This window comes from Ruditapes philippinarum, unplaced genomic scaffold (assembly GCF_026571515.1).
Source record: "Ruditapes philippinarum isolate M1 unplaced genomic scaffold, ASM2657151v2 ctg606_1_1_1_1, whole genome shotgun sequence".
Lineage (NCBI taxonomy): Eukaryota > Metazoa > Mollusca > Bivalvia > Venerida > Veneridae > Ruditapes > Ruditapes philippinarum.
Window position 1 is genome coordinate 601,448 of NW_026858164.1, and position 13,139 is coordinate 614,586.

Consider the following 13,139-nt stretch of genomic DNA (forward strand, 5'->3'; position numbering starts at 1 on the left):
TTCTTTTATCGTGTTTATTACAGAACGGCAAATTAAAACATTTAAGCTTTAATGCCTACTTCGAACAATCACTCATGTCAATTTTGAAATCAAATAAATTGCAAATGAGGCAATTAAATGTCTTTTGATTTCAAATTAATGTCAATTACATATTAGCATTTTTATCTCCATCCGCATCATTTGTTAAATTTAACTGCAAGCTTAGCGCCTATATTCGCTATACAGTTGCATGTTATTTCCCTCTTCAGATATCCACTGATACCTGATCCATAAATCATGTTGCTTTTATCCAATATAGACGGTGATGTTCCGTATTTAAATACCTAATTATTTCTAGCTGTCATAATAGTGTTACACATTAGACATGTCTTATGCAAGCTTTCATGACATTTTCTCCTATCGTTCACTTTGAAATGTAACTTTATTAAAATACATGTCAAAAGAAATTTCCTTTATAACACAGTTAGTGTGTATATAAAATGTTATTCAGGAATATTCAAATACATTTACTTTAATAAAAAAGAACTACTTTTCTGGAACATGGATTCATATAATTACACCATTAACTTTTTCGGTCATAAAATGTTGTCGATGTCACTAGGAAGTCCTTTATCACGCAATCCCATTTTAAGAAGATCTTTCACTGTCTCACTTAATTTATCATTTAATAAACCAGATTTGACCTTCGATTTGTTCAATATATCCGACTTATTTTCCAGGATATCTTTAGCAAAAGATAATTTTGATCCTCCAATATCAGCAGAATACACAACACTTTCCGTTGTCGTTTTGATGGTTTCTAAATATGGTTTTGTTGCCCCGGTCTGTGTTACAGTTCCAATAGACGTACTGACTGACTGTTCCTTCAGAGAAACGCTTTTGGAGCTCCTAGGATTTTCTGCTATAAGGATACTTGCCGTGGTTCCAGTAACTGGTGTTTCCGTTTTGTTAGTTACGTTTTGATTTAAAGTTCTTTTACTGTTATCTGAGATATTGACAATGCTTCTTGTTGTTATATCTTGTAATGTATGGACACTAGGTTTCGTTGAAATTTCAGTAAAAATATGAACCATAGTGCTCGCTGTAAATTTTTTAGAGTTAAATGCAGTCGTTGTTGTTGCAATTTCATTGTTGCCTAATTGAGTTGTTGTTTCAGTGGATAAAGGCGTTGATGTTGACAACGCTTCTTTTTGTGTTGATTTCGAAATTTCAAGTTTTTCGTTAGCATTTGTATCTTCAATTCCTTGATCAGAATTATTCAAAAGTGTTTTGTTTTTAGCTGTTAACGAGATACCTTTTATGGCAGATGTTTTAGGACTATCGATAGTTGTTGTATCTTTAAACAATTTGTATTTCTCAATGTTAGTTTCAGGTAAGGTTGTGGATGTTGTTAAAATTCCTTCTTTTGATTCCAGCAAAATGGCATTTACACTTTGTTTTGTTGTAGGTGGACTAGCGATACTTTGTTTGACATTTTCTACAGATGTCTCTGAAAGTCGTTGCTGTTGCGTGATTTCATTCGACATAACTGTCTGAACTGTAGACATCTCAAGCTTAGTAGTTTTTGGTAAGTCGTGACTCACAGTAATCGCCTGTGACATATTTAGTAGCGGTACATTAGTTTGAGACGATACGTTTATATTACTTGTTGATATAATGTCACCAGTTGATTTATATTTGCCCGCCGCAGATTCTGTAGATATTTGTTTTTTATTTATTTCATTGTTGTTATTTGATCCAGATGGGCTTATCTTATCTGGTGATTGTTTATTGAATTCTGTTGTTTTTCTTATTTCAGTTAATATTGCATCACTTTTTGTATTTGTTGTTGATGTTGTCTCTAAACCAGTTGTTACACTTGCCCCAGAAAAACTTTCTGTTGTCCGGTCATTATTCAAATGTTCAACTGATGGTGTTGTTAATTTCGCAGGTTGAGTAATTTCATCTTGAGTGTTAGATGCTTTATTTCCTTTTAAATTTGGCCCATCAATATCTAAATTGATTTTATCTGAAGGTATTGTTGTTATGAATGATCCAGCTGTAGTTTTCTGGTCATAAATATGCGACGATTTATATATTTCCTTCGTTGAAAGGTATGAAGTTGATGGTTTGGCTAAAGTAGATGATTCAATTGTCATTAAATTGGTACTTTTAATTGAGTTTTCTCTTTCATTTGTAATGATATTGTTTTGATCATTAGGTTTTGCTGTAGTTGTACTATTTGACAATTGATCTTGATCTGTTTTTCCAATAAAATTGCTATTTCCAGGGTTTTGAGATATTGTGGTCGGCACGGTTGTTGATACTATGCTTTTATGATGTGTGGTGCTTTCAGTTCTAGTTTGTTCTGTGGTTGAAACGGATTCTACTTCTATTGCTTTCTCTATAAGTTGCAATAAATTTGGTTTATCTGCTACATTGATAATATTTGTTTTCTGAGTGTAAAGACTGTTTTCAACTGGGGTATTCGGCTCTTTATTATATTGTTGTTCAGGCAAACTTGTTGTTGTTTGTTTAATGAATGAAAGTTTCGATGGCACTTTTAATGTTGATTCCTGTTTGATATGAACCGTTGGTTTTGTAACAAGTGTATTTGTCTCCGATTGTATCTTTGGATATGTTATTGCTGACTTTGTAGTTGAAAATAATTTTGGTGATGCTGACGTTACGTTTGATTGAACAGTTTGATGTTGTGTACTTGTTTTTGTCTCAGTTTGTGACATTAAAATAGTTGATGGTACATTACCACCCGTTGACAAAGGGCTTGACGAAGATGATATTTTATCCGAAGGTATTGTTGATTTTTCTGTACTTTTTACCTCTGGCTCTGATAAGTTCATGTTAGCCCCAGGTGAAATTCTAGAAACGGTTGTGTTTACACTTTGAACCGGTATGATACTTGTAGAATCTTTCTGAGATGCCAATGTTGTCGTCTCCATAACTCTGTTTTTCTGTTTTGTAGGAGTGGGATTATCATTAGTATTCAAATCCAACTCGTTGGTGTGTACTGCTGTTGTTGTTGTTGTTATTGTTGTTGTTTCTGAGTATGAAGATGAAACGATGGGTTTTTCGGTTGACCGTGTGCTCGTTTGGTCTGTAATTGGATATGTAGACGTAATTATCCCGTTTGTTCTTTCAGAAATATTCATAGATGATTTAGTTATTGCATTTGTATAATTGTTTTGGACATTTGTAATTGTTGGTTGTGTGCTCTGTTCTGAACTATTGGCAGCCGGTGCTTTTTTGTTTAGCTCACCAGGTGGACAGTTCAATATAACTTTTGGCTTAATTGTATCGCCAACTCTTTCGATCGTGTCTGGTAAAACTGTTTTCTTCTCTTCATCCGTTTGTTTTTCTTTTAAGAAGATACCAGCTAAAGCCTGTGCCAGTTTCGACTTGTCAAAAGCAGACACTGGTTTCTTTTTTTCTTTCTCATATGTATCTTTGACTTCTACAATTTGTCCGGCATCAATAATATTATCTTTGTCGACTTTTTTCTCACAGAAAAAACCTTCACAGTTACTTGGGCACTCGCAGTACCACGTGCAATCCTTTCCTTTTTCTCTACATTTTCCTTCATTTTTACACCATGTGTGGAATATTTTACAAGGGGAGACGCATCTCTTAGAAGGTGTTTTATTAGCTGCCTGTTTCTGTTCAAGAGATTTCCACATATTTAAACAATTGACATAACTAACGTAATCTATGATTAAAACAAAAAGCAGAAAATAGGTTTTTGACACTGACGTAAAAGTTTTCATTTTCCTCGTGTTATTGTCTGCAAATGTCACCATTGCACAGTTTAAATATTTCAACGTTATCCGACAGAAATGCTATAAAGAGTGTTGTTCATATAAAAGACATCTATGAATTGTTCAATTACTCTAGAATTGTACTGAAATAATATATCCATAACAAGTGTTCACATCTTTTAAAGCAAGTAAGTAAGGAGTGATCTTAAATACTCCGAATAATAATCACAAAATATAATATAATATATCCCTCTATGTCAGTTGTTACCGCTGCGGTATAATGTTGACAAAACCTTCTTTGAAATGAACAAAACGTTTATATATGTGTTATGTGTATATTTGACAAGCGGAATGACAAATTGCCTGTCGCCCCGAGATTTGTTAGGCCTGTAGTTTAAAACATGAATTTATAGGGACAACTGATGGATGTACGATCATATATGATATCCGGGCCTTGATTTTTAAATATCTTATCCTAAATATCTTTCTTAAATCTCATATAATACGCCTTAACATTCTTTTAACCATCTAAATAAAAAAATTAAAAGAAATTGTTTCACACAGGTGTAGACATTTGTAACATTTTCTCTGAGGCCAGTGTAAAAATAATGTTGCTTGCTGTTTCCTTTACTTACATTTTGAGGATTAACAGTACTTAATTTGTTTTATAGTTGAATATATCTGTCACTTATTTTATAAAATAATGTTCCAATACACATCTATACTCATGTCTTGTCGGAAGATAAAAGAAGAATTTCTACAGAAATATTGTCCCCGAAAAATTATATGTTCTATTAACAAGAGATACCTGATTAAAAATCTATTTGATGGAAATCAAGGTCGATCAAAAGAAAGAAATAACAACGACAAAGATACAGCTGCAATAAAATATTCATTTTATCTTTGGCCAATGTGTAAAAGGAACAAAAATATAGTTTATGTAACGCACAAGAATTAATCATTGTATTATAAAATTTCGTTTAAAAGGTAAAAAGCATCAACATTTTAAAAATGATGTATTAAGATTTTTGTTTTTCTCAATTTATAAATATTTCGGTGAGATTTATTTATTTAATAAAAACATAAATGGCGCAACGTCTGTAAACATGCTCATAAATATATCAATGAAGCTGTTTTATAATATAAGTATGACAATTATTTTAAAATACATGCAAGGAGTTCATAATGTCAAACCTGGTACCATTTCAAACTTTAGCGTAATTTTATAAGCGAAAAAAAATCATGTTAATATGTTCATGGCATTCAGATAACATTTTCCCTACATGATATGCTGCTCTTTACTAGTGATTTTCTTCCAGTCGAACCGAGTAGTATACGCCTATATAATATATTAGTTTTAGGTAAATCAAAGATAAAGTAACATACTGTAAATTAATATCAAGTTCAATTATATTTCATTTTAATTGGTGACTGAATCTCAGTTCAATATATTAATTGCATAAAACATGTAACATATTTATAGCAAACAATACATGAAATACAACGGAAATGTATGGGTTTTACGTATGTTTATACAATAGTTATTGTCAAAGGTTTTTATTTGTTTGGGTCGTCAGACCAAACAAATAATGGTAGCGAAATTTCAGAGTCTAATGCTGTTAATTGCAAATGCCGAAAGTAGTCCACTTTTTTGAAGCGGTTACTTCCCTTTATATGTACACTAACGTCGAAAAATTCAGGGGAGATCACTGCGTAAAGATGGTCAAAGACAGGCACATTAATTTTCATGCAAAATAATTCCCGAATGGTCGAAGATTTCTAATATTGTTTTATTTATTTTCTGATCGAAAATAAGTAAATACAAAGCGGACATTCAATCTCTGACACAGAAGTTTACGACAAGCCTAACAACAAGTAGTTCTCAAAACAGCTTAAAACTAGCGATTTAAAAGAAAGAAATATTTTTATTTTGTTACAAGTATCCAACAAATTACAACGCATTCAAAGTTTAAAAATAGCGTTGGCTTATAGAATTGTCAATAAATGCACAATCACAAATTACGCGGATGAATATGATTTTATCAATGAAAATACTATTTTTAGCGATGTCGATTACCGAATACTACACAAATCGAGTAGTGGAATATATAGATTCTACATCTCGGACTGTTTGGGCGAGAAGATTTTCGCTAAATTATTCGCTTCAATTTTAAACAACAGGTTTATCCTGAACAAAATACCTCGAAATTAATAAGGATTACAAACCCGAAATGCAATGGTAGTTCTAAATTAAGAATGACCCAATAATATTCAGACATTGTTTGTATAACTTCTCCGTGGTTCAGGGGTAACGCGCTCGCTTAGTGAATGAGAGGTCTGGAGTTCAAATCCCAGTCGAGGAAACTTTTTTTTTAAATTCTTTTTTAAGTGTCTTTGTTAAGGAAGTAGCCATGATATGCAAGGATAAAGTGTAGCTGTCGTAAAAAATGAACATAAATCATATTTTGATGCAACTCTAGTTATGCAGAATTCCGTATGTATCAAACTCAAAATACATAAAAATAAACTTACACAGGTAAATACATACAGATATGCAGTACGATTTAGATTGCAAAGATCAGAAAATACCACAGAACTTGCATCCCTTTGATTCTTTATAAATATACATGCTTATAGTAAGCTCCAGGATTATTTACATTTGTGTTAAACAACAGTTAAAGTCGTTACAAGCCCTGGTTTAGAATAATATGGTTTTCTTCAGGCCGTTCACATATAAATTCACCGTGGCTGAGGGTTTTCGCGCTCGCTTATATAGGAAGCGAGAGGTCTGGAGTTCAAATCCCAGTAAAGGCAACTAATTTTTTTCAAATTGTTTAAGTCAAATAAACATTGGATTGAATATCAGTGTTGCAATTAGTCTTATAGCCAATTTACTACAATTAAAACGCTAGAAAGCATTGGTGGCACTATACATATAATCTCACAACCTGTACCTTTCTGACATTCTGAGACCCAAACAAATTCAGCGCCTTCTGTGCTTTGATTCTGAAGAGCTTATTAATATTGGAGAATGTTTGTTAGTTTCTCAGAAGATTAGCATAATATATAAAATTACATAGATTCTGTTAGTTTCACTTAACAAGTTAACTGCTTTTACAGAATATAATTAATATGTCTAAGTAAATTGTGTGAGTGAAAACGGGGTATATTTACGTCAGAACATAACTCTGAGTTAAGAGAGTTCATAACCGTAGTCAAATTCATATTCAATATCTACAGTAAACCTTTTGTTTTAATGGGATTGTTTTGAAATACATATGCATCATTTCTGTGGGTATGATTCTTTGAAATATTTCATTTCCTCAGTTTTAAGACTTTATTATTTCATCAATGATACCAATATATTATGGTATAATGCAATGAATGCATTGTGTTGACGGTTCATTAACATAATTATGGACAGAATCGTAATTTGTCATAAATATCGTACTATATTTATAATAAACCTTTTATGTTTGAACATTAAATGCCACCTCAGTCTTGCGTTTTATAAGACATTTAATGTTTTACTTTTTGATTGATCTCATTAAATTAAAAAATGTCGTAACGCCCGCGTTAATTTATTGAAATTAAGATTAATTGATAGATAGTGTAGTAATAACATCTTTATTAAAATAAATAAAAAATGAACTTTTGAAATTAAAAACAGCGTTGCCTCAAATTGCAATTAAATGCACAACTTAACTTTATACACTGACGGAAAGAGCACGCGACCCTAAATCGTGAAGGTCATATCAATGATGTTGTTTGTGTTTTTGTTTTTTTTTGGCCTACGCAGATTGTTCATATGCGAGAATTTATAGCAAACAGGCGTTTTGTAAGAATTCTATTCCTTTTTTTGTCTTTAAATGGGCATTATATAACACTTTCTTAAAAGTTTCATACTTAACATGTTTTATATATATCATAAAATCGTCCGACTGCTGTTTACTATTTTTGTATATTTTCGTTATAAATTTATAATATTATAAATGTCAAACGCAATATACTCAGACTCAAAATCATTTATACAAAATGATGTGATGTTAAAATTAATCTTAAGCTAAAATATAATCATATTAACGGTGAAAATCCGCTTTGGTTTACGGAGATAGTCGCGAATAAACACGACCTAATTGGCTTAATTTACAAACACACGTCATAGACAATGCTTCCGTCAGCGATTTCTAATCGTCGTGTCGCAAACATGGATACTTATGTTGTTTTTTTTTTTAATATTTTTGCTTGAAATAACGCTTTCCGAAAAGCACGAAAAAGTTATAAACACGGTTTCATGGAAAACTGAGGTTTGTGCCTTTAAATGCAGAATTATTGGTGTTTCGTTCTGTAATGATTGCATAATAGCTTGCTGATGTGATCTTTCCCTGTGTTAAAATCAGCCTATTGATTCTATATGTGCCTTACAACTACAGGGAATGCGACAGAATGTGAAAATCTTTTCAAACTGCGCGAATATGAAGACTCATGCATATCAGGGGGTAAATAAGTCTGTCCAGTGACGAAACGTTTCTGTCTTTGCTTTATAGACTGAACGATTATTGACCATGTCCAAAATACCTTAAAAAATTGATCATATACAGGGTATCTTGCTAATAAAATCCATTTCAGAAAATTCCGTGGAAAAGAAGAAAGAAATAAGAAATACGCAAATGAAAGCTCGTGAAAGCGCAGACATACATGTTTATATAAAAATATTTTTCACCCTCGTTGAATTGAGCCACAGCTGTTGAACATTTGAAAAGTAATATGATAAGGAAAAATATTACCCGCAAATTTTACCAGCATTTTTGACAGTTTATTTTGCCATCGGCTATTCATAACGGTACTGATGTGCGTAACGTTGAACGTCGATTAGCCTATACGTACGTAATAGTACAAAACGTACGTTCAATTATTACACAATATAATCGTAAACAATCATAAAAGCAAATAAGTACAGACACATATAGATTTACAATTAGCCGTTACACCACCATCTTTCATGTGTGTGTATGAAAGTGCAATTAATTAGCAATGGCAAAAAGGAACACTGAATTATCAATGCGACATGTATGAATACATGTATATAAATTCAGACTTGCCTAAACTGCATTATTCGCTAGACTCGGGGAGCAACATACTAAATTGTACAAAAAATGCATTTATGTTAATTAAAAGTATTAATGTATTCCAGTTTTATTGGCGTGTTTCAAATGCGACGACCAGGAGATCTCCTATGTTTGTCAGGGGTGTATTGATATAAATCTAAAAAGAAATCTTAAGTAGGCATTATTTTACAATATCACTAGAATATTTATTTCATAGTAAGACCAGTTTTATAACAACATATATATGTGAATAATTCTATTTGTGGCGTATAATGTTTTCAGTCATTCATGCATATAAATTACAAAATAAAATAAATTTTTTATATCCTTCGAATTTTTGCTGAAAACTCATGAATCAATTACCAAGAAAATTTGGCGCCAAGAAAACGCATTAACTTTCAATTAAACTTTTAACACTCGGTAAAACAAATAGATATACTCTAACAAAAAGGCAGCCAGTTTTATAATACAATCATTAATGAACAAAATATTTACCACAAAAGATATATCAAATAAAAAAAACGATTTGAAATCAGTAAAAGAAATATGTTATTTTCATATCATGAAAACAAATTAACTGTCTCGAAAGCATGGCAGGAATTGTATTATTAACTTAACAGAAGTGATTGCATTAAAAACCTATAACCTTGGACTTAGTTATGACGAAACTAAATTTGCCCTGCTGCCTGCTATTTTGTTTTTGTCGGTGATTAAACAAATGGAAGTAGCGTTCAGTGTATGTCGCCTTTCCTTGTTGATCTTTGTATTGACAATTTTGCTTTATCTAGAAAAATGCGAGGTACCAGTCATTGCTTGGAGATTAAGAAACACATAAGTTATATCAGGATGAAATTGAACCACCAATAAGTTCTCCATCTACGTTATTCTTATATTATATTTTTTCCGTTAGTATTTATAATTATTGATAGTTTACAGAAAAATTGTAATTTTTATATTGGATGATAATTTTTTATTGCTTAGATTTTTACATAACTTTTGTGCACATTTAAATGTGATTTACATTTTACTTTGCTTATATTCGTGGAGTTTAGTCGGTAATTTAGTATGCTTGGTCCAGCTGCATTATTATACTAAATCTTTTTTGCATTTTCATTCGATATTGTCATGTTATGTTATGTTATGTTAAGTAATCCGTATGTATGCTTTGTAGGTCGACATGTACACTGTTCGTTGTTTTTTATTATGCTATTATCATGCCATCATGGGCTTATAAGCCTAATATGATTGAAATAAATGATATCTAATTATCTGTATATACAAAAAAAAAATGAAAATGTGTATAATTATATAATCGTTTTGTCTGCCTGTGTTATGTTTCAAGTCTGAATTACAGACCAATTTTCCTGTAGTCTAACCACAATTTTAAAACAATAATCCCTCATTTCAGCAATATAATCATTAACCTGTAAATAAAAAGGGATGATGAACTTGTCCCGCAAGTTCATTGCGCATCCACGGTGATTTCCTAGAAGCACGTCTAGGTTTTTTTGGTTTTTTTTGCAGTACGCACCTTTTGCTGATTTTAAAAAACAACAACATGTTTACGTCTTGTAGACAGATTCGAATCTTTTAAGAAAAATAGAAACATAAATTACCGACATCATTCACCAATGGACTTTATTTGAGGAGCGTTTTTAATTGAGATATTTTAATAATTAATAATGAATGTTTGTAAATATACATTAAAATGTCACGTCTAGCTGGCATTCAGTAAGACATTTAATGTTTTAGATGTTGATACATCCTATAAAAATTGTCGTTACGCCCTTCTGCTTCATAGATCAGCAGAATTTTAACGAACCGCCCCTACAGATGTCCGTATATGTATTAAAAATATCACTTGAAGATTGTGTCTGACATATTTATCAGTACATGTTTGGTTCAGATAAATCAACCTATCATAAATCATATCTAACCAAGTAGCCTTAGATTTGGAAAATAGTGTGACACTTTACAGTGTTAATCAAAGAATAAATGTTCGCGAAAATGAGATTATACGCGTAACTGTACTAGATGGATGAACAAGTCTTTAACTTACCTATTTAGAAAAAAATGATTGCATGCGGAATTTCACAGAACTGCTAGACTTTCAGTCAAGCATTGGGGCTTTCTGGACTTTCTAATGAAGATGAAAATTTTTTTTTAGAGTTTCCTCGATGATATTTACCGAAGTCTTTGTTTTTTATTTCTTTTAATATATAGCTAATATAGGCGGCTATAATTTATTCATCTGTTGTATATATCAGCAATCTCTTATCGAAATTCATTGAAATCTTACCACCAAGAAAAGTTGTGACGGTTTGCAACACGTTCAAGTTCATTTTGGCAATTTCGTAAACAGCAAGAGGGGACATGAACATATTCGCGTCGTTCTGTTGATCAGATATTAAATGTAGTTAAGCAGATCTTTGCCGAAGTTAAATACAAAATATACCTCTTATGTCACGCTATGGGGTATAGACATGGAAAACTTGTTTCCTTTTATATAACACCTTTATTTTATTTTTTTACTTTTAAGGGAAATTTGTTTCGTTCTTTATGTGTCTCAACCTGTAAATCAGCTGTTACCATACGGTTAATCTGTTCAGACATTGTTAGTATTATAATGCTTAAATTGTGAAGGTTTCACTCGGACATTCAACCTAACAAGAAATACAATGGCGTGATTGGGAATAAATAAAAGCATGTTGATATATGAAATAATGACTAGTACACAATATGATAATGTAGTACACGATAATCGTCTACTATTCATGTTTTAATAGCTTGTTGACAGGTTAACCACCCCGAGCGAAATTTGACTGAATTGACGTCTAGCAAATTGAATTGAACTGGTATGACATGTTAATTTCTATTATGTATTTGAGGAAGAAAAATATCCTGATAGATCATGGTGAAAACATTAAGATAAACGTTAACATATGTGCGGTTTAAATATCATTTTCACGTGTACAGGATATTAGAATGTGTCAATAAGATTGTTTTTGTGAGAACAACACATGTCATGTAAGGGTAGAAACATTTACATGTAAGCTACACGGTTGACACGTTCACTTTTCCAAAGAATACTCTTTCATAGATATATTTATTTATGAGAAGGCGGCCAGTGTCGTATATTATTTTTTGCCAAAATAATGAAGTCGATTTCTACTTTAAACTATTTTTAAAAAGGCTTGATTAATACCGCACATATATATTTCTGGTGTTACAAGCGAGTAAGCTGTTGCAAATATATAGATCTGTTATATTGATATTGTATATTACATTATCATCATGACCAAGCTGGAATACATTTTATGAGGGTGGGCCAGCGCTATATCAACATTCGAGGTTAGTTAAAACATTTTAATTGAGCAAGTTTACAAGCATGGCTCATTTTACATCACAACATATATGAAATTGAAAACAAGCATAAAATTATATAATTTCCTTTCCATTTATTGTTTCACTTTATATGATCAGTGCTCGTTTTAACATTTCAATATTGATCTTAAGGTCAAAGATATTATTTGGTTTTGACTTTTGATTCGTTTCGAATTTTAAATAAAAAAGAGTAGAAAAAAGAGTAGAAAAAAGAAGATAATAATGAAGAAAAAGTTGTGTCACACAGTTTGCCATGGAAATAAGATGCGGGAAAAGCTGAGTCTGGAATTATTAATCGAAATGCTTTGATGCTTCAATGAAGCCCTGAACAAGTGTGAACAACAGATTCTGATTTAAGGTAGCTCGCTACTTTCCGACCGAAATATGACAACATCTCAGATCTTGATGATTTTTGGTATGCAAACATATAAATAAGTGAGCTTTACTTATGCAGTATTATTTTATAAATAAACAGCGTTACTATGACGTCAAAGCGCCCTCTATCGGTGGCGGTGAAATTGCGTCTTTTTTATCATAAACCGGTCTGTTCTTATCAATTTTCATCCGATTTCATTCATTTTAATGTTATAATGTTCAGTAAATGTATGTCTTTGAAATGATGTCTTTCTTTAACACTTACTCAATAGTCTGCGATTTTACGTCATTTTTCTCTACGTTCTGACGTCAATATTTGATGCAAATATCGCGCGATATCGCAATAAAGATTGTGTAATAAAAAAAATTCAACACGGTGAATTTTGCTATAATTTTCCGACCGTGTAGTGGGATAGTGAAGGAAAATATTTATGCAATAAAAATATAGGGTCAACGCGTAAGATATTTTGCTATTACTGTTTTAAAATAAAATAAAGGGTGAGTAAAACGTATCGATTTT

The 13,139-nt window shown here is 31.6% G+C and overlaps 1 protein-coding gene across 1 annotated transcript; it reads right to left on the minus strand.

The window, feature by feature from the left end:
* Window positions 1-575: 575 nt before the first annotated feature.
* LOC132752343 (mucin-22-like) lies at window positions 576-3,674 on the minus strand. Its single transcript, XM_060742656.1, has one exon. It carries the CDS (start codon window positions 3,672-3,674, stop codon window positions 576-578), a length of 3,099 nt encoding a protein of 1,032 aa, XP_060598639.1.
* Window positions 3,675-13,139: the final 9,465 nt, after the last annotated feature.

Excerpts from the sequence above, each read along its gene's own strand:
- LOC132752343 (XM_060742656.1), bottom strand. The coding sequence starts at position 3,674 with ATGTGGAAATCTCTTGAACAGAAACAGGCAGCTAATAAAACACCTTCT.